The following is a 25,916-nucleotide window of genomic DNA, read 5'->3' on the forward strand; positions in this document are numbered from 1 at the left end:
ATGCTGGTTGTCTGGACACACATGCAGAAGATTAGCAGTGGCAGATCAGGATTACAAAAAGATTCTTTCACAGGTGTGAGGTGTGATGTGGATGAGAACTTGTGTTGTATTATTTATTTGTTGATGTATTTCTACAACAGGACAAATGTTGTCAGTGTTTGGGTAAAAGACAGTGTACTACATGTTTTAGTTGCGTATTCCATTTTGGATGTAACGTGAGCTTTGTAAGAAGAACTATGTGAAGAGTAGAGATTTCAATTTTTCTTTTTTGAGCTTGACGCCCATTAAAAACGATGTGATCTTTGGCTGCGAGTCATTTTCAGACATGGCAGAGACATGGCTCAGACAGAGTGCTTGTTCTTAATGTAGTACATGATATTGCTGGCACTACTGATTTTAACTTAATTTACACATTTTGATTTACACTTGACTTTGAAATATTCCAACACTGAACTTCTTTTAGAGCACTCCACTTTTTCAACAAGACTGTTCTAGCTGTTAGAAGGCAGTGTGTCTGTATTCAAATTAACCTGCAGACCAACACATGTAACATAACATCACATTTCACAGGTAGAAATAAACTACAAAACATATCTTGCTTTGTTTCTGCTTGATGTAAAAAGATATTTAAAATAAAAATATCTGCTATATATTTTAAGATTTGATAAGTGAATGCAGCGTATCCAAGCTTTTTCCTTCATGCTAGGGTCAACTCTCTGTCATCCAGCAAACAAAGCAGTCATTTCCCAAGTTTACCTTCCAATGGTTTACTGTAAGTGTATTCAGGGTGTGCTCAGTACTCTTTGACTATGGGGGGCAGGTGCAACAGAGCACAGTTCTGACATTCAATCAGCCCTGTTTGTCTTCTTCATGGTTGTATTGGCCATGTTGTTTGCTGCTGCACAGAGGCAAACATACAGACAGCATCTTTGTAGGAGGGAAGCTGAACTCCTGACCTGAATACACATACTAATCAATGCAGACCGTCAGACAGATATACAAATACAGTATACAGACATATACAGACAAGCACACGTGCGCACACTCTGTATGCTTGAGTACTCAGCCCACAAAACTAAATCAACACGCCATTTATTTTCCTTTCCCAAAGACTCTCTCTCTTTCTTACTTTCCCCAGACTTTTTTATTTGCTAGGGGGCTGAGCTCTCAGACTGGGATTGATCCTGAGCTGCAGTCTTGAACCTGAGCCCTGAGGGCAGCTCAGTGCAAACATGCAGCAGCCCCTCTCCACTTACTCCGATCATGGTTACACTCTCTGCTACACTATTCCCAGATATAAACCCACACAACAGATGCACACAGCGAGTGCCAATCATCTCCACCTGGACTGTTTTGTACAAGCAGAATGCTGATAAAGACTTTAAGGAAACGATCATATAGGAATCATGTATCCCCACCCCTAAAACAGACGCGGCTTCATAAAAAACATTCCGCACTTGTTCAGTGATCACGTTCAATTGTACAGTGGGGCTTGAGTGATAAACTTTGCTATTGTGGAGGAGGTTTTAAAATGACTAACATGTGTATCAGTATTGGTGAAAATCAATAAGCATAACAGCTGCATAGGATGTGACAGCAACAATTTTTCATACAAGTGAGTTTTTCAGGGGCAAAGCACAAAAGAAATCCATTATTTTTTGCAAATGCAAAGATTCATTTGAACATTTTACATAAATAATTCATACAGAGGGAGCTTTTACAGTGTTTTCACCTGAAGACAGACAGCTAACTAGCGAGAAGGCTCACTCACCCACCCACCCTTCCTCCTCTCTTTGAAGTGGGGAAAAAAGGGAGGAAAAGGGTATAATTTGTTTGATTCATTTATCATTGCTTACTATGAATAAATGTCATTAAGAGTGGTTGCTGCATGGCGGTTGTGAAGTTATGGAATAGCTGGCAGCATGGTGGGAGCTGAAATAAAGCAACATGGTGATTAGAAGAATGCATCCATCCCACACACACTGTGCCAGTCAGGAGTCTAATGGCTCTGTGGAGCCTTGTGTGTAGCAACACACGCACATACAACACAAAAACAAATACAAATGCAATTACTCTCTGTGTTTAGCTGGGACTGTCCTTTGTTCTTATAGAGTTTTTGATTGATGGCTTCTGTGATTGGTGCTGTGAGACAGGTGAAGCCTTCAAGTGTGTTAATCTACACTGCCTCCTACAGGATAACAGCACACACTGGACCCAGGCATATGTGAGAAACTGTCATCACAACCTTCAGCCGAGTTGATAATGATGACGATAAATGGTGTTTGCATAGCACCTATCAAGTCTTCAATTTCAACCACCACAACTGTTTGACAGCAACAGTCGATGTGAAGAAGGACTTCTACATCTTAGAGCTGAGTGTTATTATCAATAAAAAACATTCTTGGGCATTTTCAGAGATATTTTAGACATGGACTAGTTGCTGTTTTATCTTCGTAAGCTTTTAATTAGGCCCCAATAGCTTTAGATTCGCTCCAAAAGGTTATTTAATGGAATTGAAAGAATCTACCCAGTCCCTATTCTGACATTCAACGTTCCCTGATGGCAAATTTAGCGCCCTAGCCCTTTTATTAACAGCGTGTGAAGATCACATGCATTAGTTACCTTCCATGTAATTGTAGGTCTGTTGCCATGCACCAGGTGGATCGGGAGATCTCCACGGTCGTAGAACTTGCGAAAGACGGTCGGTTTGCCAGGGCGCTCCTGAAACACCCCTGTAGGCGAGGGACCCACCACCTGGTCAGACACAAAGGAGAAAATGGAAATGAAGATAAAGGAGCCAAATAGAGAAATAAACAGAACGAGACATACACAGCAAGTGAGAATGTTGTCTTATAAAATCAGAATTGACTGTGTTTTCTCTTACAAGAATACAATCTCTCCCAGTGCCTTTCCTTAAAAGTAATTCAGGCAGACACATGTGCCTGCTCCTCAGCGTCTCTAAGGAAGGAAAAAAAACACAGATAGTGTGTGCCGGTGTGTGCGTTTGTGTGTGCGTTGGCCCTGTAGCCGGAGGCACTGCCAGAAGCATTGTTAGGATCATCCTTTCTCTGCCTCCATTTTGGATATGTGCTATTACTGTGCCACTGAAAGCCAATGGGACTCCTATCACGACAGCCACAGTGTCTGCTGCTTTTGTTGTGGGGGCCATTGGTGACAGTAGCCATACAATAGATGTAAGTAGATGCAACATATTGAGGTAGAAAGGAGAGAGTGAAGAGAAAAAGTTGAGTTACTATTTTAAATTCACAAAAAAGTTGCTATTAACATGTTGAATGATACTCCCAAGACGATGAAATAAATACTGACATATAGCACCCTTGAAGGGACATATTACGGCAGAAATACCTGCACAGAAACACTCATACTCCACCAACAACTCCTCGCTGAGGACCCAAGGGTTAGACTGTTCGAGTGGGATCCATTAATGTACTTGAGGAATTTGGATTTATTTGATTGAAAACATTAGAGCTTTGTACAGCATGTTGTAGTGGACGAATGACAGAATGTTGGAGCAAATCTTTTCCCTGTCTGTGTCCCTCGTGTGTATCCCCTGCCATCTGTGTCGCGCTGCCACATGACTGGCAGATGTGTTGCTGTCATTAATCCTCAGATTACCACCCATTGAGAAACAGAGTTTTGCCACAGTAGCCCACAGGCAGAGCAGAGTGAGACTAGGATGTGTTATCTTTGGCAGGACTGCCAAAGATTGGTATGCAACTTGAGAGATTTTAAAGGGTTTAAGTCTATTAATATGAAGTTACTCAGCGGGAGTTTTCTTTTTATGTTACATCATGCACTAGTGTTGCCTGTTTGTTGCATAATTCATAGACAAATAGATACGAAAAAGCCTAGAACCACAAATGTAGCTAAAACCCGCCACCAAGGAATGATGTAACATGGAACAAAGTTTAAGTTGCACATGTGACAGTGTGTAGCTTGTGCCTGCATAGCTACTGTAGGCTCAAGAGAAACAAGAAGAGAGGAGAAAATACTATGAGGGACTCTGAGCGAGTGTCTCCGAGCACTCACTGCATTCAAACAGCCCTAATGCACCGTGGGATTGCAGCGCAGTCATTTCAAATGAATGTGTTTGGAGCATTTGTTTACCATGCTAGGGAATACTGAATAATATTATGCCGAATTAATAGGCGCAGGTTTGTATACCTGCAGGAGAAAGACTACCTTAACAAAATGTCTGTGACTAACAATGCATGTAAAACACAAGAAAAGGCACTTTTCAGAACCAGCTACTGTAATAGCCTGAAAGAAATCCATCACAACAAATTATAAATGCATGCCTGCCATTGTCTTTTAAGTCTTGTCTTTTATTCTGAGCACAATTTTAGCTGCAATGGAGTGTTTAATCATGTACGCTATCAGAAAATTGTTCATTTATTGTTTTGTAAACAATGCATTTCTGAAACTAAGACAGCTCCCAGTTTTTCTTTTCTTCCATTAGATTTTAAGCAGGCAGTCAATAATTGCTTGAGTTGTTTTAACTTTGCATTGCCTTGAATAGTTAAGTGTCAGCTTGTCTCCTTACAGTACTGTTTCTGTCTTTTCACACCAGGCACTAGGTAAGTTAAAACAAGAACGGAACATCGTTACTGTTTCATTCAGACCTTGTGAAATATGCATCACTGTTATCTGTTTGTATTGCCCCTTTTCTCTGTCTTTTTTCATTCCTATCACTGCAGGAGTTGTTTTGCAGCCCCAGCTGTGGAAATAGGAAGCTGTAAAGCTTGCAAGATCAGTGCTGCTCCAGCCAGCAGAAGTGACAAAGCCTTCATATCCAGGTAGCTACGACGGCGGTTGAGCCACGCTGCACAGGGAGGCTAAAAATAGCTCAGACTGGGCAGCAGGGAGAGAATGAACCCAGACTGCATTGACTGGCTGAGCAGCTTTTATGGTCAGGAATGATGACTCTGCAGTCACTTCCATGGCCTGTGTTCATGGCTGAGGTGTTGCAAGCTTCACGGCTATTTCCCCGTTTTCTCTCCAATTATCATCACTGGCAGGCAACACACACCAACAGCCAGAGAAGCACATATGCATGCACACACAACAGCATACTTTCTTGTGACTCTGCAGACACTGCAAAAAAGCCCAAACCAGAAGCAAGCTACAGATGTCGGCTGCCGCTCCTCGCAGCTTAAGGAGAACTGTAATAGGAACAGCGTTGCAGGGAGATTATCACCTGCCGGCTTCCTGATGCCATTTCAATGATCTGCCTGCTCCTGTTCTGCCAATCATGACATTTGGGTCTCAAGCTTCTGCGTGCCGAGAGAAAACCACTGTCACTGAATCCCAAAATAATAGCCACTAACCTAGTTTGTATAAGAGCAGCTTAACATAAACTACAGTTTGTTTCTTCTGTTTATGGAGCCTTCTGAGAAGCCACATGAACTTACTGCCCAGATATGGCAAGCATTTCAGATAAGAAGCACACAGTGTCCATGTTCAATGTCCCTAAGTTCTGTTATGTATGGGTGAGCATGCATTTGTACTACTGCTGATTCCAGTCTACTGTTAGTCGGCTCGCCATCGTTTTGAGCTTTGCTTCTCCCAAAAACATCTGACTCATCATGTGAATGTCCTGTCTTCCCCTATTCTACCTGCAAAGCTGGTTGTGTTGTTAAATTAAGGGTTAAGAGTGGCCCCGTACAGAATAGCATACGCCCTGTGTAATCCAAAATCCTTCCCTCTTCTAAAACACTGGCATAAACAAAAACACAGACAGTGAAAAATACAGAAAAAAGGAGCCTATAATGTAGACCTACACTAGCAGATAACATCCCGCCCCTCAATGGAGGCCATAAAGCGAGCCTGTGAGGCGACAGCCTACAGAACAGAGATAGAGGTGGTGTAAGGCAATAAAGGGAGGAAGTGTCTGTTTTGTGTGCCCCTGGTGCACACATCAGGGAGTCATAACAAGGCAGTACTGGTCAGATGAGCTCCAGGCTGTCATTTCTCTCCTTCGCCTTCACTCTGACTCCAAATCTGTTTCCTCCCTAATGCTGTTGTCCGCTCCAACTAGCTCTATCGTAAACCTGGCTGCTGCAAGACCCACGGAGGCAATAACACACAAACACGCGCTCATGCACGCACACACTCGCTCGAACACCTCACATGCTGAGCTCCCCACGGGCAAGCCCCTGCAGAGGTGATTGAGCACCAGCAGGGCCCTGTGCTCCTGTCATTTATAAAGGTGTCACCGCGAGAAACAGAGATGCTCCCTCTAACCTTATTGGTATGGCACTTCCACGGCTCTCTTGCCTGATTTGGACACACAGAGAGGGGAGAGGTAGTCAAAAGGCACAAGGAGAGAAAGAAATTAAGAGAGAGGTGGAGGGTGAGACCAGCCAGAGAGAGACAGATACAGGAACAAGCTGGAAAGGAGTGAGAAAGAACAGAGAGACGAAGAGTGGCGAAATCAAGAGATGGAGAATGGAGCAGGGTGATGGAGTAATAATAGATATGACAGGAAGAGGGAGAAGGGGAGACAAGAGGTGTGGCTCATCAATTCTGAGGGTGAGTTCAGCATGGCGGGGCTGCTGCAGCATGTAGGTGATCCATCACCGTGCCTGGGCCTCCAGCTCCGACGCTCACTCTCTCATCTCTCTGCCTTCGTACCACCACCCAAAACACCTCTGAATACCTCTGATAGATGTCTGGTGAACGGCTGTCAATTCATTGTCAACGCTGTATTGCCATCACGACTGCACTTCCTCAAATGAGGCCCTCTTTAATCTCCCTTTCTATGTCTATCCATCTCCTCTCGCCTGTCAGGGTCTGTCAGGGCCAAAAATGCATTTGGTTGCATTGTATTAGTACAGGAACAAGGGCGCCAATGCACATAGGTGCATTGCATCACCAGTTTACTGAGGCAGCAAAGGGGTAGGCACCCGTTTGCTCGCTCGCTCGCTTTTTCTGCATTTCACTGCTGTTCTCGGTTGAGAGGTTATTGAAATCTAGCTCCGTACAGAAGGCCGCCTTTCCTGAGGGAGGGAGCAGGGTATGTGAGTCACAGAGGATGGAATAGACAGGCCGAGGCTCTCCTGATAAGGTCAGCTTGCACATCACTGCCACAGGCAACAAAATTAGCTTTCTTTATTTACAGGGCATTTTCCGCAATAGCCCAGCCTGCTGCCTGCACATCAGCCACCAGGGATACAAGCCTGGCTAGAGGTGTGCACTTTTTTCCCCTCAAACTAGATTCAAATGAACAAGACACAAACAAAATAATGGAGGTATTTAAGCTGTTAGTGAATCTCCTCTATATGGTCAAAACAATCATTTCAACAGGATATTTTTGCTTACTCATTCCCTCTGCAGGGCAAAACACAGACTGGTGGGAGGCTGATTCCTTTCAGAAGAATAAATCTGCAATATTTGTGAAGCACTCCATTAATTTCTCATGACCAAACAGCAAGAAGTGCAATCAGTCTGCGAGCGGGTTTTCATTATGTGCAGAAATTAGCTCTGTTCTGAGAGACGAGGTCGGATGAGAACAAATGAGTAAAGAGCTCTCACTGGACGGGAAAACCACAGACTGATGAAAGGTAACAGAGTCTTTTGTTCAGAGCTCACAGGACCGTAGAGGTGTGCTTTACAATTGTCACTGTGTCAGAGGCTTTTGTATCAACTGTACTGCGCACACACACGGGCACAAGGCAGGGCAGTGTTTGTAATGAAAAATGACGACAGCGCTAGGCAAAGACAACACTACACACCTTGTGTCACTACAAAGACACAGGGATGAAACAGGTGACAGCCACCCACTATTGAAATGCACGGAAGAGGGATAACTTTAAAAGAAGAACTTCAAAAAGAGGCTTCAAGCGTTGAAGAGCACCCCACTGTTTTCTGTCTCCTCCAGTTTAACCCCATCACTTAAAAGAACAGCATAGACACAGGGAAATGTTAACAGGATGTGAAAGAAAGAGTTTGAGGTAGGAGTGTGAGGGGAGGAGTGGAAGTGAAAGAGGCTCTGTGTGAGTGAGAAAAAGAGAGTGAGGAAGACAGAGCGAGGGGAGGGAGAGAGGGAGTCAGAATGCCCTGAGTATTTTCCATCTTCTCTGTGTGGCCCACTTATCAGCCAGGCAGCAGGGCAGCCTTGTGCTTACAGAGCCCTATTGGCTGATTCATATCACCAAACCACAGCTGAGATGATGGCTCAGAGTGAATCGGCCGGCATGGCAAAGGCAGAATATACTAGCTCTTACTACTTGTTAAGTGAACGGGAAAACCACATGCACAGACCGCATGAGGCTAAACGTGCACATTGCTTGACTCACGTAAGTCTGAAACCCAGATTCAGTTTCAATGTGCATCTACTGTACAATGATTCAAGGGTTTAAACACACATGTATACAGGACAGAACAAATGTGCAAGTTGTGTTAAACCCATATGGTTTGTCTGATATGTGTTACATTGCATTGGGTTAAACAACTGAACAAAGGTATTGGTAATTAATTCTTGTCACATCAAATTGTAACATTTCAAACTGGTCAACTCAAATAATCCCTAACACTTTATAATGAGGGCACAAATTATATACAAGCAATGCTTGAATAATGCATGACTTGTGATGATTTAATACATATATTAATGCAGGATGTATCATTGACTTTATGTGATTAGTTCACAATTAATGGATAATCAGTGTTGGAATGTTAATTCTGTTACTTCATACATTAATTGATATGCAACCAAATTAGCTGAAATGCAGCTACATAGAACTTTATTTTGGACCCATGTATTCGGTCAGTCTCTCTGAAAACAGAACAGTACAGTTCCCATAGGAATATTAAGCTTTTATTTATTTTTTTCTAACAAACTGGTCGGCGGATGCTAAGATTTACATTTCTAACCTTTGAGCAGAAGGGAATACCACAGCTATTTTTCTCTGGTAATGTAGCTCCAATTTAAAACATATTTGCATCTTTCTACTGTATAGACGGCCCAGTTTATGCAAGGGCCATCTTTCCAGCATTGAAATACTTCTTGAAGTAATCATTTGAGCACCAGTGTGAAATTTTACAATTTGATCTAACGCCTTCTTAGAAAGAATTATCAATCTCTCTTTCCAGTTGTTTGCCACAACACCATGTAATTCATGGCCAAAAGAAACATGCTCTTGTGCAGCAACATGTCTGACCGCTGTTCAATTTGTGCAATTTGTTTGTGGGTTTATTTTTGTGTGCATATGCAAGCATATGTGTGTATCTGAGTGTCTGCAAAGGGACCAAAGCAACACACTTTCTAGTCCTGGCTGTTAAGAGAGTGTGGGACGCACTGATCCAATGCTTTGTCTTTACAGCCCCAATCAGTGACGACACCTGAAGGTATTAAAACACTGCGCTGGGCCATGAAATTAATGAGACACAGAAGGAAAACTACATCCCTGACTTGCTGCAGTTGCCACTTCTGCTGCTGAGAAAGAAGAATTTAACTGTCCTCCCAATTTTACCCATCAAATAAGTATCTTCTTGTCAATAAACATCCTCATAAATGCATTTAATTTATGGCTGACTGAAAACCGCCTCATAGAATATTAATGTTCCTGAAGTCAGTAACAACATGCTTTGGTTTAGACTGGTTATGGGGTGTTGGCCACAGCTCAGAATAGCTGCATGACTCATCCAAAAGTTGAAATCTACAGCAAGTTTTGCTTGCAGGTAGTAAGGAGACAGGCAACTACACAGATAAGGAGGTGGTCATCGATATAAACTAGGGAGCTGGACGGGGAGATGCTGAGATGGGCAAGCAGGCTGGAAGCAGGCGAGGAGATGAGCAGATAGGCAGTGAGATAGGCAAGCAAGTCAATGTATTTGTGGTCACATACTTTAGTGAGGAAGCATCACGGGAGCTGTGGAAGGTTTGATTTGGCAGCAGTAGGCCCACAGGGGAAGGAATAGGAGAAGGACACACCCAGAGCAGCAGGAGGCCATCGATTTTACCACAGAGCCACAGACAGACAGCCGCACTAATGTGAGAGGAGAGAGCAGGTCAGTCTGCAGTCCCCCCCCCCCCACCACACCAACCCACAGCCACACACACATTCACAAGTGTCACAGGTAGCCCGGCACTGACAGATCCCTGAGGAGTGGAGGGAGGCATGGGGAGATAAGCATACTGCACATGGGAAGAGATACAGGTTCTACCTCTGATACGGGAATATTGTTTAACAGTGAAGAGCATTATCTAGGTGATTAGTATGTATTGCAAAATGAACCCCAGGCCCTTGGTCTTATCACACGCCCAGTGTGACTTTCCATTCCTGGAAATCAGTCTTGCTGCCTGTAAGGCCGTCTGTTAAAAATGATGAGGGAGTTTCGCTTACAGAGACGCCATGCAGAGACCAAAGCCTGGCATGGTCTGAATTCTGACCTTTACATAAATTAAACGGGAGGGAAAGCACACCGAAGGCTACATCCCTGCTAGTAGACTCCCGAGACACACTCAGCCAAACTCAGGTGCACGCATCCAGTCACACAAACACACACACACGTACACTATATCGACCCCCTCCTTTACTTGCTTGATTGTAACCTGAAATGCTTTCTTAATCCAAATTTTGTTTACTCCACAGACTACAAAGGGAGAAAGGGGCTCCCAGCAGAGGTTGTTACAGGAAACAGTGAATGATATATATGAAAAAGAGAAGCGAGAATAACGTTCTGACTGATAGTTCACCCTTTGAATTAGCCCGAGAGACAAAGAAAAAAAATATTCATTGCTTCCCGGATGCCTTTAAAACAGGCAACATCTCCAACGCCTCAAATCTCACACTGTGCTTGCTGCAGTAGATCTCTCAGACAGAGAGGCGACACTTTCAGCTGAGCTACAGGGAGGCGCTCACACAAAGACACACATACACTGTAAAAAGGGTTTAGTTGTCTCAACTCCCAACTCGTCAAAAAACTGAAGCTTTGGGGTGGCGGGTGGGCCCATCCTACTATCCCAAATATTCAGTTTTTGCCAAAGTGCTTTTTCGTTGATTGGCTGACCCGGTGGCCTTTATTCTGAGAAGGATTTGTATGAACATCGTACAGATCTACTTCATTCTTATCAACCCTTGCTCCTACACTCAATTCATCTATCCAGCCATCTACCCAATCACCCCTCCCACTTTTCCACATCTTGCTCTGCATTGCAGGTCGCTGATGCTCTGACAGTGAAACAGGTGTCTAGGCTATTAGAGTCTTTCTGTGCCACCTCCTCTATCCCACAACGCTGATGACAAGCATAAATCAAGCCTCTGTGAATGAGCAATAGTGAATCAGGGGTACAATAACAGCCAGCGTTTCTTTAGTCTCAGAAGCAAACACAAATTCCATTCCATCACAGCTTCCATTTGACACAAACAAATATTGAAAACAGAGCACACCAAAGCAATGATTAAAAAGAGTGCATTACTGCTTATTATTTAGGCAAGAGTTAAAGATGACCTTCCAAGTTCAGTCTGAGCAGCCAAAACTCCTTTCATCTTCAATCATAAAATGAGCACTCATCTATTTAAGAGGAGTGCTACGTCATCCTCTCCCTCCTGAATCATATTCGCTCTTCAATATCTTCCCCCTCTACTCACTCCAATTTCTTCCCATAAAAAGGCTGCCTTCTACGACTCTCCTTGGCTTGAATTTTTATGTCTTTTTGTGACCCATCTCAGAGGAATGTTGTCAAGGTAATGTGATGATGACCCTTCGACTCCTCATTAAACCACTCAGTATCGGAGCATCAACTTGTCTGTCTTTCAACTAGGCCTGTTAGGCCAATCGGCACATTTGATTTTGCATTGATTTTAAAAGCACTGGCTTGTGCATCCAAAGTGGCTGAGGGTTCAGTGTCTTGCCCAAGGACACCTCAACATGTAAACAGGAGGAGGTGGGGATCAAACAGCCAACCCTGTGATCAGCAGACAAGCTGCGCCACCTCCTGAGCTGTACCCGTCTCCCAGAGTATCAACTGGATGTCTGAAATGTTCATTAAGCTAAGACAGTACAGATGACCTTAAAAATAAGTTGCGAGGGGTTTTCTTTTATCTGTCTCAACTTAAAGGTCTTATTCACAATCTCTTACATTAGCACTCACATCAGCATCCATGTCACAATCTTGTTCAGACAGACAGTCAAAACAAAGTCAGTTAGATTCACCAACACTAAAGAGATGAGTGTCAGAGTGACAGATGGAAAGTTGAGCATCTGCCACTGTGCTGAACCATTTGGCCAAAATCAAAGGGAGATGAGGGCCTTCAAAGGACAGGCAAAGCTGCGTCTGAGGCCACAAATGCTCTGGTGTGCTCCGTAGATAAGGGCCAAGAGGTTATATTGCTTTTCTTCTGCCTCTCCCTTTGTTCTCCTCTGTCTTAAGGGAGTGGGAGGGAGAGAAAGGAAAAATACAGAGAGAAACGAAGAAGAGAGAGATGTAGAAAAAGAAGGAGAGAGAGAGAATGAGTCATGAACAGGTTGCCCGTCTCCCTTTGCTACAGCAAGGCGTGTTGGTCAAACACTCGTTAGTAGAATTTGCTCTGTGTTTCTGAACGGCAAGGGTAATGAGCAGAGGTGGCTGGGGCAGAGGGATGCCAGGCCGTGATGTGGATCATTTCTGACAGTATCGGAGTACTTTTGCCTTCCAGCCTTTCCCTATTCCCTGCCTTCCCCAGCTTGCTGCAGCAGAGCCGTTGCCTCCAGCGTACCTTTCGACTGGGAGCACTTTGACTCAGCTGGATGCGAGGCATGAGCTAAATAGCAAAGTAATCCTCAGTGGGATTCAGAAGGGAACGTACACGCTACTTCAAATCTCAAAGGTTTTGCAGGTTTACTTTCTTGGCACTGGGTGAAGTACACTACAGCCCTGGAGCAGCATCTAGGTATGAAGTTGGCTGCTGTGCTTTTGAAGCTGAATTTAGTGTGCAAGATGGTGGCACTGCTGCACTTTTACTTTGACCTCCCATGCCCCTTCTCTTTAGAGGGACTAATCTGCTAATAAGTATTCTGAGAGAAATATTATTTGTACTGTAAAATGCTTGTTTTCTAACATTTATTACAAGGTTGCATTTGCTATGTATCACAAATGCATAATGGACTTTGTCATTGTCCTTGAATGTTGCGCTGGTCAGCAAAATCCAAAAGGTCATGCTGGTTTTATTGCATTGATGGTGATTTTAAAAGATTTTCAAAGTGGGGGCCAGCGAAGCAAAGGCCACCATTTGGCATTATTGGAATGGAATAACATTGTCAGATGCATTGATTTTTCTGCTACTGGTTCCCATTATGTTGATGTAAGCAGTATGTGACCCTGTAGAATAGTGAATAACACGCCCAACACCGGCAGATCGAACACAAAGAAGGGCCTATTCTCCTCCAGCAAGGACAAGTCAGTGTGGCGGGTGATACTGATGGATAATTGGTGAATAAATGACTAATGTCCTGTCAGTTTGATACACTTAAGCATAGCCTCATTAAGGTTTATATTAAGCTGACTTCTATGTCCACAGTATGGATAGTAAAGGCTTTATGTGCAAATTGTAATTGGTATATTTACATAAGAACATAGACACAATATAATGTAAACACTGACTTAGCTTGGAAGTGAATTTAAATTAAAGACAAAGAGATCACTGAAGCTTTAAAGCTTATTAGCAACATTTGTAAGCTCTTAAAGGGTCTGGCTATTAGGACTTTCATATAAATTATTTATTAAGTCAAGAGTAACAGGTTTAGAAATCCAGAAAATTTACTTAAAGTAACTGTTGTCTAACTACTGATGATTACTAATTTTCAGCATTTCCCAGCTAATATTTTATTATAAATATCTAATATACTGCACTGTATATTGCAAGAAAAAGTTATTTTAATTACTCCATCTTAGCGCTACAACTAACGATTATTTTCATTATTGATTAATCATCATAATTTCAGTCCAAAGTGAGGTCTTCAAATTGCTCCTTTGGCCAACCAACAGTCAAAAACCCAAAGAGTCTCCATTTCTTATCATAAACGACAAAGAAAACCCAGCAAATCTTCACATTTAAGAAGCTGGACCCAGCAAATGTCTGACATTTGGCTGGAAGGATTAGTTGATTATCAAAGCTGGCAATTAATTTTCTTTTGAAACAAATTTGCCTGGTTTCGGTGACATACACTTAACTGTCTTACCATCACCAAGCTTACAGATCATCAACTGACAACATAATAATCAAACTGATTTCATGGTCAGTCCTAATCATTGACAGGAAAATTGGTGTGTAATGGACAAAAAAACCAACATCAACCACCGTGTTTGTGTGTTTATGTGTCTGAGGTTAATGGTAACATCAAAGTATGTCCTCATATTTATCTGTGCTTTTAATACGACTGAGACTAAGTGAAAACAAGGACGTAATTCAGCCGACGCCCCTGCGTTCCTGCTTTTGATTCAGGGAGGACACTGCTCATAGAAGAGGCATAGGTCTAGATGTCCTCTGCATTGGTTATCACATGACATAGGGCTAATTAACTCTAGAGTGGAAAATAGAGGCCCTGCAAGGAGCAATAAACATTCTCCATTAAAAGCCATCTAATTAGGATGCAAGCTACAAGGGCTTGAAGGGGAACATAACAAACACAGAGGCCAGTGTAATTGTCAACCAAGCTCTGAGGAAAGCAAACATAATAGACATAATCAACCTAGCACTTCCTATAAGGTCATGATATAATGCTGTGGAAGTACTTCTCCATATCTGACTGAAGTTTCCAGATGTTGTTTTCCTCAACTGCGGAAAAGGTCACAGACATTTCAACGGTCATGACTTCAGATAGTATGCCATCAATGACAACCTAATCTATCTGTTGATACCTGGGTTGAGGATGGTGCATATGGAGTACTTCTCGTGAGTTCTGTCAGATTCATTTGTAATTGAAATGTAGATTTTTAATGTGATCAGAGCGCGAAATTTTGGTTTGTAGTAGATCAAAGCAATGTCACCATTAATGGTCACAACAAAGGTGCAGTAAGTGATTCTGCAAAAAAGACATTTGAGGTCAGTTCTCATGCTGTCAAATACGCTTTGTGTTGGCCAGGTTGTCAAATGCTTTAAAAAAAAACAATGCTTTAACTCAGAGTGTTGATTTGGACTCAACTATCTTTCTTGCTATCTTTATTGCTTACTGCACCTTTACCAACATCATATGGATAAAAAATATCTTCCAACAATATTGAGATGTGTTTCTATTTGGGTCAGTCTTTTTTCACTGCTTTCAAAGTAAAAAGCAAGACAGCCAAAGTCAACAAACTCAAAACTTATGGGGGAAAACGAAAAAAGATTTCCAAGTCAGCCAATGCTCCGTCCACTCAAGGCCTTTAGGCTCCGTGGTTGATCGATAGTAATGGAAACGGCAGCAGGCCTCCGGAGTCCATTGCCAATTTAACCTGTTTTACCATGACTCAATTCTTCCTCAAATAACCCTGCTGCTTACTGGGATGGACTACAGGCTTCTGGTGCTGATAAGATGAGTGTGCAGGAGCAGAGGGAAGCAAAAATGGATGCAGAAAAACAGTTTCGGTGTGAGCGAGGGTTTGTGTGTCTACAAGCACCACTGGTTTCGAAAACACTTCCATGCGGCGGTTCAATTGAGGCAGGCTGACAAAGAGGTGAGGGAATCTACAGCATGGCATCCGACAGCAGAAACTTGCTCAATTTGCCTTTACTTGCATAGGCACGCTTCAATACAAAACATACGCAAAACATCCCAGACGGCTTCATGGCCAATTTATGTATCACGCTGTGCACATTATGAGTTCCTGTGTCAGGTAAATGTGTTTTGAGAGATGGGAAAGAATGATTCTGACTGCGAGTGAAAATAATAAATAGACAGATTCATCTCCATAAAAAGCTTTCAAGGATTCAATCTTGGTCAACAACTGCCTGCAATCCATAAAACTGACAATGGGGCTTATTTCTGTCTCAAACTTTTTATCCTTGTTGTGTTCATGTTTTGTTTAGTGCTTCAGTCGATTGGCAGAAAGGATTTAATCGCTTTAAATCGAGCTTTAACTGATACACAACAGACTATTAGACAAACCTTTAAATCTGTATTAATTCTAAACCAAATGAAATTTTAGACGCCATTTTAACCAAGTTTATATTGGAATTCATAGCGAGATTGCACTTAATCAGGTTGCACTGGAGTTCTAGACTCATTTAAAGTCTAATCAAGGATCAATTCCAAACCGTCACTTGTTTAATTTGATCAGATGGCTTAATTTATTAAGATGACACTCAGTGGTTAGAGCGTCAAAGGCAAGGAGCTGATATGTTAATCAACACATCTCTGACACAATCTTAACAAAACATGCTTCTATACTATCGGCTAAAGGTGAAGTATAGTACATTGAAAATGATCATTGTTATTATTTATCATAAGATTTTATTATAATGAACAGTAATTTGTCTTGTAACCCAGACACCCGCCTGGTTGAATGAAGGTTCTGCAGAGAAATAGAGAGAAAGATAAAGACAGAGAGGAAGTCAGCATGGGGGGACTGAGACATCTGCTCAGGTTGTAGTGTAGGACACAGGAGAGTGTAGAGACATTTAAAACTTTCTTCCCATCTTTCATGTCTTGTCATAAAGATGCATTTAACTGAGAGGAAGGGATTCATGGCACTTAAGACCTTGGAAATATCTAAAGAGATGCTTTTTGTCAGAGCATAAAAGCAGTATGTTTGCCATAATACAGGATGTGTTAGGGCAAACATACAGCAAATTACAGACTGCGAAAATCAATTCGAGGGCATGATGATGATCTAAGGTCACATATTCCACATATTCAAGAACCTATTAATCAATTGTACCCTATCTACATGACTGGGCTCAATAGTTATTGACAACATGTTTTTACTTTAAGAGTTGTGTGTAAACAGAGAGATGGAAGAAACTAGCCTGGCTCCTCACCTTTTATCGCCGCCCACATCTCTGATTTGTTTAAATACTCTAGGCCTGGTGTTGTGCCACAAATGACTACTTCCACTGGTTGGAGAAACTGTCAACAAGTCAGAGCTTTCTAGGTGAAATAACAAGAAAAAACTGCATAGCAAGCAATTTAGAAAATATTCATCAGGAATGGCCAAAATGTGATGGTCATTGATGAGATCGATACAGCTCTATAAGTTGTTGTAGCCTAAGAAGACTCAAAGAAAGTCTTTCAAGCACTTTTCTTTTAAAATTAATTGCCCTGAGCAGCCGGAGCCTATCGGCTATTGTCTGACAACTATTTAGCCTCAGGCTGCAAGGGCCAGTGTAGCCCAGGATATCCGGATATTAGGATAATGGATAACCCAACCCAACTGCCAGAATAAACATTGACTATGTGCAACCATGGACATCTTGAAACTGTAAATTGCTTTATGTTGCAATGTTTCTTTACAGTAGTTCCAACTTTCAATCTTATATTAACGATGTGCTTATGGTCTGGTTTAAAGTCTAATTAGCGACTTGAGACACAAAAGCAGAATTGGAGTTGAGAGACGACAAATCTTTTTCAAAAACATTTTCAAAAAGTGAATAAAAAGCTAGATTGTCAGATGACAGTCTATAGGTTCTGAGATTGCATTCCAAGGTCTTATCCCTTGCCTACAAATACTGCATTTATATCCATCATATCTGTTTATAGAGATTAATTGAAATTAATATCAGTGGGGTGAATATTTCACTCACAAATAAACACAATGTCAGGCTACATGAATGAATACTTAAACAAAATGGCTATTTTGTCTGCTTATCAGGCTAGAAATAAGCAACAAAACACTGCAGAATTAGTATTAGAATTAATATGAGGAAATAATGTAAGCATAGCGTAAGACAGCTATCAGAGATTCTGGCATACCAATAATATACCTTGAATACCTCTTTTTGTACAGGCCTTTTCATATGTCATAGTTGGAGAAGCACAGGGGTAATTAAAATACACTAGTGATGACTGCATTTAATTTAGGTGCCCTTTCAGGGCTCTATTATTGTGCATGGTGACTTAATGGCATGGCTTCCTGAGACACTTAATTGCGATGGAATGTGCTTTTCCTTCTATTACAACTCTGCATCTCCTCCATTAAAAAAGGTCTATTGGTTGGTATTCATGTATTCAATTTGCTGGAATTACCAAAAACAGTAATTCCATATGATTCTACTGTTAAAGACATTTGTTTCACTCAGACTTCTTCTTCCTTATCTGTGTAAAAAGCATTGTTGACATGTACAGTATGTGAAATCATGTCCATTCCTGTCACAGCACTATGCAGGTGTTTGTGCTCTCGCCCTAACCCCTGTTATTTTTTGTCACCAAGCTGGAATAAGCCTCTGACAGAGAAAATAACAGCTTTGTTCCCCTCTCTGCCTGAAACACAAGGTGACGACCTCCCACCTGAATGTAAAGTGCATCTTTTTTTTTCTCTTTAAATGCTCGGGTATGAATCATTAGAAAAAAAGGGTGAGAGTTTCAGAGGCTGGTGCTATTGATTCAATTTCTATGACCACAAATACTTTAAAGCATAATAAGCCTATGCTTCAAGTCCCCATACCCTTTCGAGGCTTGGAATGGCCTTGTCGTTACCTACAAATCACAGCTCTCCGCAAAGCTGCCCTCTCTGGAGCGATATGTCAGTGACCACAGGGGAGGGGGGAAAAACAGAAGGCAACAGACACAAGCAAGCCTCTGAAAAATGTAATGGTTTTTGTTGAGGATTTAGCCAGTGGTGTGGCAGTGTAGGAGTATCATTCATATATCTGACGTATCAGATCCTCTGGGGAGATTGTGAATATTAAAGGGCTTTGCAGGAGCCTTCCTTGTGAGGGCTCTTGACAGGAGATTTGTTTATGACCTTCAAAAAGGGAGGAGGAAGTCAATGATAGCTCTGACTGCCTCTTTTGCATCTCAAGGCAGTCTCCACTATAGAAAAAATACAGCTGCAGTTTTTGCCATCAGAACTGTGCAGCCATTTCTGTTCTATTTATCAAATAGGCCTAATTCTTTTAAGTGCAGCGTGAACGTAATAAGGCAATAGCTGTCAGCAAGAAACTTAATGGCTCTGAGAGGGAAGACCTAGTTATATTGTTTGCATCAAAGTACCCAAGACTGGACTGTCAACATTTTAGAAGTAGAAAAGATATGGAAGGGAGAGCCGGGGGATTGCTGACAGAAAATATTGAACTGACACTCTCCTTAAATTCATTCATTAAATTACTGCTGACCATGGATGCCTCAACTTCTGATGCAGTGCTCTCATTTCACCATGAACCAAGTCAAAACTGTCAGCATACACAGCATCAAAACAAAACACAGAAATCAAAATATAGGGGGGTTTTTTCTGGAACTTCCTGAATAAGAAGATTTTAGTGTATTCCTGACAACAAAAAAAACGCAACAATAACGATGACATGCTGCCAAGCTTGCCATTAGGAAATATACATAAGAAAACTCTTACATGTTATGCGCGCTCACCATTTTACTTCCGACTACTTTCTCAACAAGGGCCAGCAACGTAAAAAGCAGGATGTGATTCAAAACTCAGGCTAAAGGATGGTCGTTACTGAGTTCAAACTTGGAACCTGTAAATGTTGCCATTTTCCGTCTAATCCAGCAGGCTTGTGCAATGTTGGAGTACTTAGTATTAAGTAACAGTCAAGAGATATTGTGTGAACGTTAAGTCTCGTTTGAACTCGTTCATTTTACATGGTTCATTGTGCTACAAACGTTACACAAAAAATCCTGCTCAGTGTTCTTCGCCAGTATGTGTGTCTGCTGCTGCTGTATGTAAACGTATTTGATAGGCAAGCCTAGTCTAACACTGACTAATGTACTTCCATAAATATTCTTTGGGTTTTCTGCCAAATAGTTGCTGTTGAGATGCCTAGACCTAACCCTTGTCTAAATCTGAGAATAAATCACATTACATTTACCTAATTAACCTACATGATTGGGCAGTCCTCCCAAAACACATGTTGGCCAATATCTCATTATTATTTCTATTTGAAGCCAATAAACACAAATGTTTATTTAATTTGTATTTCTTAAGATATATCCCTTTACATTGCTAATAGAATCATGTTGGAGTGGAGTATCCCTTCTATTATTGTAATACCAAGATATAATACCATCTGTGCAAAAAACAAAATACCGTGATATAAATTTCTGATTGCCCACCCACACCTCGCCATTTACAGATACAGGTACTGAAGACCTATCCTAGATACAACTAGACCAGATTTCTAATAATCATCCATTTCTTAACCACACAAAACCTCGTTTTACCGACCAATCGATACAGTTCATCAATAAAGACTGATGTCCTCTGTTATCCAAACCTATTACACTTTCCTGATCCATCTTAATTAGCTGGAAATGAGGAGAGGAAGACCTGACGTGATTGTCTTCGGAAATTAGTCAGCTGTTACGACCAGGGCCTAGGGCGAACCCTGGCGGAACATGAAAATGAGACTCCCCTCTTCCCAGCTCCCAGCGCCACCAGCGACAAAAGCTTTTGCAGCCATTTTAAAGGTTTTATTTAAAAACAGAGAAAATGAAATGCTGGCAGTCTGGTTGAAGTGGAGAGAGGAGAGCCCACAGGAACTGGAAGGAGCCAACTTTTAAACTGCTGGTTAGCAAGTAGCTCCCTGGACAACCTACACTCACATGGTTACTCAATTAACCAAACACACCTGCAGCCAATCACACACTCACACAGGTAAAACAACAGAGGGGCAATAGAGCACAGAGGAAATTAAAGCACATACATAAATAGAGATGTTTATACAACCTCTGGGGTCGTAACACAACTCTTTCAACACAGTTCAACTGCACTGAAGGTCCATGATGGAGAGTGCTCATTCGCTTCCAGGAAGCCTTTGTTTGTTTGCCCCAGAGTAAGCCAAGGGCAACTAGTACAACAAAAGATTTCACAATAGTTTCTTAAGAGCACATAAAAGCTTTGGTGGCAAGAAGAACAAAACACACAACACTATACTTGTAAAAAATCAAGTTCACTCCCAAAAACCAAGTACCCCACAAAAATGTTAGCCTATAAAACATTTTCATCTCATGTTAATGTGATGTCTCCAAGATGTTATAAAAACAGACATTTGCATTTTTCTTAGCATATGGCCTCTGAGTTTCATAGTGTCTAATCATTGCGTTATAGCTTCGGAATGGGTTCTAAAAGTGTCATTTTAGTCCATAAAAGTTATTGGAGTTCTCAAATCCTCCTACTTGTTTGAAACATGCCCGAGCTTGCCCGACCAAAAGAGTTACACACAAGCAGACATGCAGAGAGGAACATGAAAATGATGGTTGGAGAGAATATCTTCAGGGATTGTTTTTTTTTTTCCTATTTCTGCTACTATCCCATCTCTGTGGGCTATTCAGTGAGTTGACATTTTGCTCCACACAAAATGAGCAGAAAGATGATAAGTTCTGTTGAATAACAATAGACAAATGATAGAGGGGAAAAAAAAACAGTAAGCGGATCATTTAAAGCAGCAAGTAAGAGGCTGCCTTTTCCATCAATTGTAACTTAACCTAGATAGTGGTGCAACAATGACAGCAGCATGTTGGAGTCCAGTCAGGCAGTGTTCATGTAACCTACCACACAAAGCACAACTCAGCCTCTGTGTCCCTCTGACACTAAGCCCCTGTGTCCGCTTCTCTGCCCGAAAAAAACCTGTGGACATTGGCTCTAATATGAGCCTCTTGTCTGAGATGGTTCAACCATTTAAAATAGCTTTTACGCATAGTGTACAGTGTAGTCCTGCGGGAGCGCACCAGAGCACTGCTCCGCCACTTTTTTTCTCACAGTTTGCATAATCCGGTGAATTGCATTGCTCAAACTAATGCCGAGAGTGAAACGGAATTAGCTAGTAATTTTGATGTTCCTCTGTTCTGTTGTGACAATAAAACAAACAAGTTTATTTTTAAACTGCATTATCATATTATTTCAGTGAGGACTCATAAATAGCTACAAATAACTAATGTTACAGAAATCTGTTGTATGTTTTGTTGAGCATTTCTGGATTTATTTATTTTTTATACATATCGACCGATATATCGGAATATCAGATTTTTAAATCACCAAATATTTGTATCAGTATCGGCCTTAAAAATCCTTTACCAGTCCGGCTCTAGTAGGACCTAAGCCAACAAACTATTGACCTTTCTTAAAAATGACAAGTCCAGGCTTTGCACACATAGTCTGTTGGAAGTTTCTGCTCTGACATTTTCAGTGGCAAACATATTCGCAGTGGGAAAAACATAATGACAAAGTGAATAAACAAGCAGTCTACCTGCTGCAGTCACGCTGTCTGTTATTATCACATACTGCAAAAGTGTCCCGTACCAGGCTTTGCGGGAGGTTCACGGTGATAAATATGGAGGCCCATTTCCACCAGTAAAAGAAGAGGGTAAGATGGATGAAAAACATATTCCTGTGGTAAGTCATAATTATGAGAGATAAAGCCATAATCATGAGATAAAAAGGTAGAAATTATGAGATAAAAAAGTCAAGATAATGTGACAGAAGTCATCATTATGAGATGGAGGGTCACAATTATGAAACAGAAATTCAAAAGGTCAAATAATCATAACTTATTATGAGACTTTTTAACTCATAATTATGTCGTACTGTGGGGGGAATAAATTTCATAATTATTATGCCTTTAACTGGTAGAAATGGGCTTCAATATGAAGGCTCATATCAGGGCAATAAATAAGTCAGTCTCCTCTGGGTCAGTGTGCTGCTCAAGATTATTTCAATAAGATTTCCCAACTCCTTTTTTAATGCTGCTCCTTCCAGTACAGCGGTTCATAGCTAGCTAACATTAACTAAGATGAAAGCAGCCATATTTTTTGTCACAACGTGTATAATAACACGCAGTAAATAGACGTTATGGACGATATTCACTCACCGTGTAGTTCTTCATGGTGGCCTTCATTGTGAAGCCTGTTGTTGTCAGCTCGGACGTGTCCCTCGACATATGCACTGATGTCATCTCGTTAAATGTTGAGGACGACCCGAAAATGAGGAGCAGTGTTCCTAACTGACTAATTAATGTGTCCCCCAAACACGGCAACCGTAACTTGACGCTTTGTTGTGTTTCCTTGTTACCATAGAAACTTCAGGACAACGCTGGAAATGGAGCCAAGTGTCGTAGTTAGTCAGTAGAGGGTACGTGAGTCTTCACAATAAGCGTCAGGTTGTTTTCTTCTCTCCCAAAAGTGATACTTGAGTAAGAGGAAAGTTAAGATGTTACTTTGGTGAAAGTGAAAGTCACCCATACGATTTGTACCTGAGTCAAATTATGTTTACTTTTAAAGTTTCTGATATTAAATATTTATATTTATGTGGTCGACATTTTTCTGATTATTGGAACAAGTCTTTGTTTTATTAATCTGATTGCCAATAAAATAATATTAATTTAAAAAAAAATTCCACTCTGGCTCTGATGCAGCATACAGTATGCAAAGTAACTATGAACCAAGGTTATCAAATAGATCTAAGATGTACTTAGTTACATTCCAACAGTGCTATCTATAAACTCTTTTTGATTAGCTGGAGGATACATCGTCACAAAGCTTAAATAGAAAAGGCAACTGTTGGTGACAACACACATTACAAACATATAATGATCCTATTGAATATGATGCAGTATATAAAGTACTTCAAATTAAAATGAGCTCAGTCTTTGTATCGTATCGATTATTATATCTTAATCCTGTGACCCAATCCTACTCATCATGAGGTATGAGGCGTATATAGACCCACAGTTTCTTTGTTTGTAAAGGTGTGCAGCTTTAATCAGAATCAGAATCAGAATCAGAAATATTTATTATTCCCGATGGGAAATTGTTTGTGTTACAGCTGCTCCCATTCAAAGTTCAGAATATGCATAAATAATAATAATAATAATAATAATAATAATAATAATCATTATCAACAAAATACAAAAAATAATGCCACACTCAGAGTGAGGAATATGAACATAGGATAGCAGGCCAAAAGATTTATATCGCACCTTACTCTCGTGTTTGACAGTAATGGGTCAAACTGGTGCTCTTCTTACATATTGCCATCAGGCTACTTCAACAAATGGCTGCTACAAACAGTGGCACAATGACCTCCCCTCACACAGGGTGACCTGTCTTGTGCTTCTGTGACAGCTCCCTGGCCACCACACCTCCATCTCAGACACAGAGGATCGATCACACCCTCAGCTCATCATTATGCTCATGCGGCGGATCCTCATCCAGAAGTAAATACTTAATGATGCTCTTTGTCTGGCAGGAAGACCAAGGCCTTGACTCTCAATAAGCTGGTTAGAGAGCCGGCCTGAGCTCTGAATCATTCCAATTTAGGGATGTGGCACTTTTAATCTTCCAATATCGTTTTTGCCTCTGGAGACTTTCTTGGGTGAACTGGTGCAACCGTTATTAATCTTCAGTGCACAGGCAATTTCTCTAAAAGCCCCTATTTGTTTTTTATGGCTCCATTGAGAGAGGAGGGTATAGCAGCAGGGAGGGAGACTGTAAACAAGGTATGCAGGGAAGGCAAGTTATGTCCCTGTCAGCATTCAATGCTGGTCTCTCTCTCTCTCTCTCTCTCTCTCTCTCTCTCTCTCTCTCTCTTTCCCTCTCCCTGCTTCCCCTCAGAGGATTAAAAAGAGGAAGAGGGGAGTTTTCAGAAAGCAAACTGAGCAAACTGGAGCGTCAGCATGAATTCAGCTGGACTGAGAAATGATTGTTCAAACAGCACTGCACTATCTCACCCCTGTGAGTGTGTGGCGAGGATGGAAGCTGGTCTTTGTGAATTGTAGAAGCAGACGTTGCAGGAATAATGCGTGAAATACAAAATGTATCATTAGTTTTGGCAGTCCCTTGAGTTCTGTGTCTTCCTGTTTAAACATGTGTGTATTAGTGCGTATATCTGTAGCTCTGACAGTCACAACACGGGTCACGTTAATATCGCAGTCGCTTCAAGGACACGTGCGTGGTGTCCAAATTGTACACACATCATACACAGCGAAGATATATATTTGCATTTATTGCTGCTAATGATGTACTGTGGGTAACTAGGTGGTTCTGCAGGTAGGGAAAGGATCAAGGGAAAACATACAAGTAACGGCATCGAAAATAGGGACCACACCTACACCACGCTTTGATGAATTTGTGTTATTTTTTCTGCATCTACACTGTTCCTTCATCATCATGGCGTCCCTGGTTTGATCTGCAGCTCATTTGCCGGGCCACTTTCGGGCTTGGCAGCCATTGTCCAGTGTGAGGGAAAACAGCAATTATGATATCATTAGAGCAAGAAACCGGTACCTACAAAGCAGAGGACCCAGAGGGGACCGGCAGAAGATTCTCAGCAGGAAAAAGGACGACGGAGACTTTGCTGCAGAGTCAGTTGCCCCCCAATTACCATGAAACAAGACAAACAGCCATTAGACCAGGCCATTAGGCTGCAGGGAGAGCGGCCAGGGGCTTGTTGGGTTTAACAGTTCGTCAGGTTGTGAAAGTCACACAAAGTGTGCTCTGCAAGGTGTGGGACTGTGATAAATGCCATCCAAGGAAAATGTGAATCAGGATCATCGTATGTGTGGTTGCCTACCACATGTTTTATGACTTTTGAACAAGAAAAGAAAGATACAACCTTAGATTTTATCTTTTTCTTCTGTAGGGACACCATAGAAGAGATACAGGCCTAATATTAAAGCTAGAAATCCATAGCTCCATAACGTGCCTATAACAGCACAATGATCTAGTCCCTCCAAAAGGAATATTAGTGGAGTATTGTAGGGATTTCTTGTGAGGGGTCTCAATACATGTAAAAAGTGTTACAGCCTTTTAAACTGTTGCTTGAATGTAGT

General features: G+C 41.5%; 1 protein-coding gene across 3 annotated transcripts in view; it reads right to left on the minus strand.

Annotated features, from left to right (window-relative positions):
• Nucleotides 1-23,159, minus strand: part of pacrg (PARK2 co-regulated) — a 130,384-nt gene extending 107,225 nt beyond the window's left edge. The window contains exons 1-3 of one of the 3 annotated variants that reach the window (XM_084381816.1): nucleotides 22,959-23,159; nucleotides 6,265-6,297; nucleotides 2,623-2,754 (exon numbers count right to left, since the gene is read on the minus strand). In XM_084381816.1, the coding sequence (XP_084237942.1) occupies nucleotides 2,623-2,754; nucleotides 6,265-6,297; nucleotides 22,959-23,042 (249 nt within the window). In that variant the 5' untranslated portion in view covers nucleotides 23,043-23,159. The remainder of the gene's footprint in view (nucleotides 1-2,622; nucleotides 2,755-6,264; nucleotides 6,298-22,958) is intronic. The other 2 variants (XM_084381818.1, XM_084381817.1) reach the window with 2 other exon arrangements.
• Nucleotides 23,160-25,916: the final 2,757 nt, after the last annotated feature.

Source organism: Pagrus pagrus (genome assembly GCF_965226575.1).
Source record: "Pagrus pagrus genome assembly, chromosome: 18".
In the NCBI taxonomy this organism is placed as follows: Eukaryota; Metazoa; Chordata; class Actinopteri; order Spariformes; family Sparidae; genus Pagrus; species Pagrus pagrus.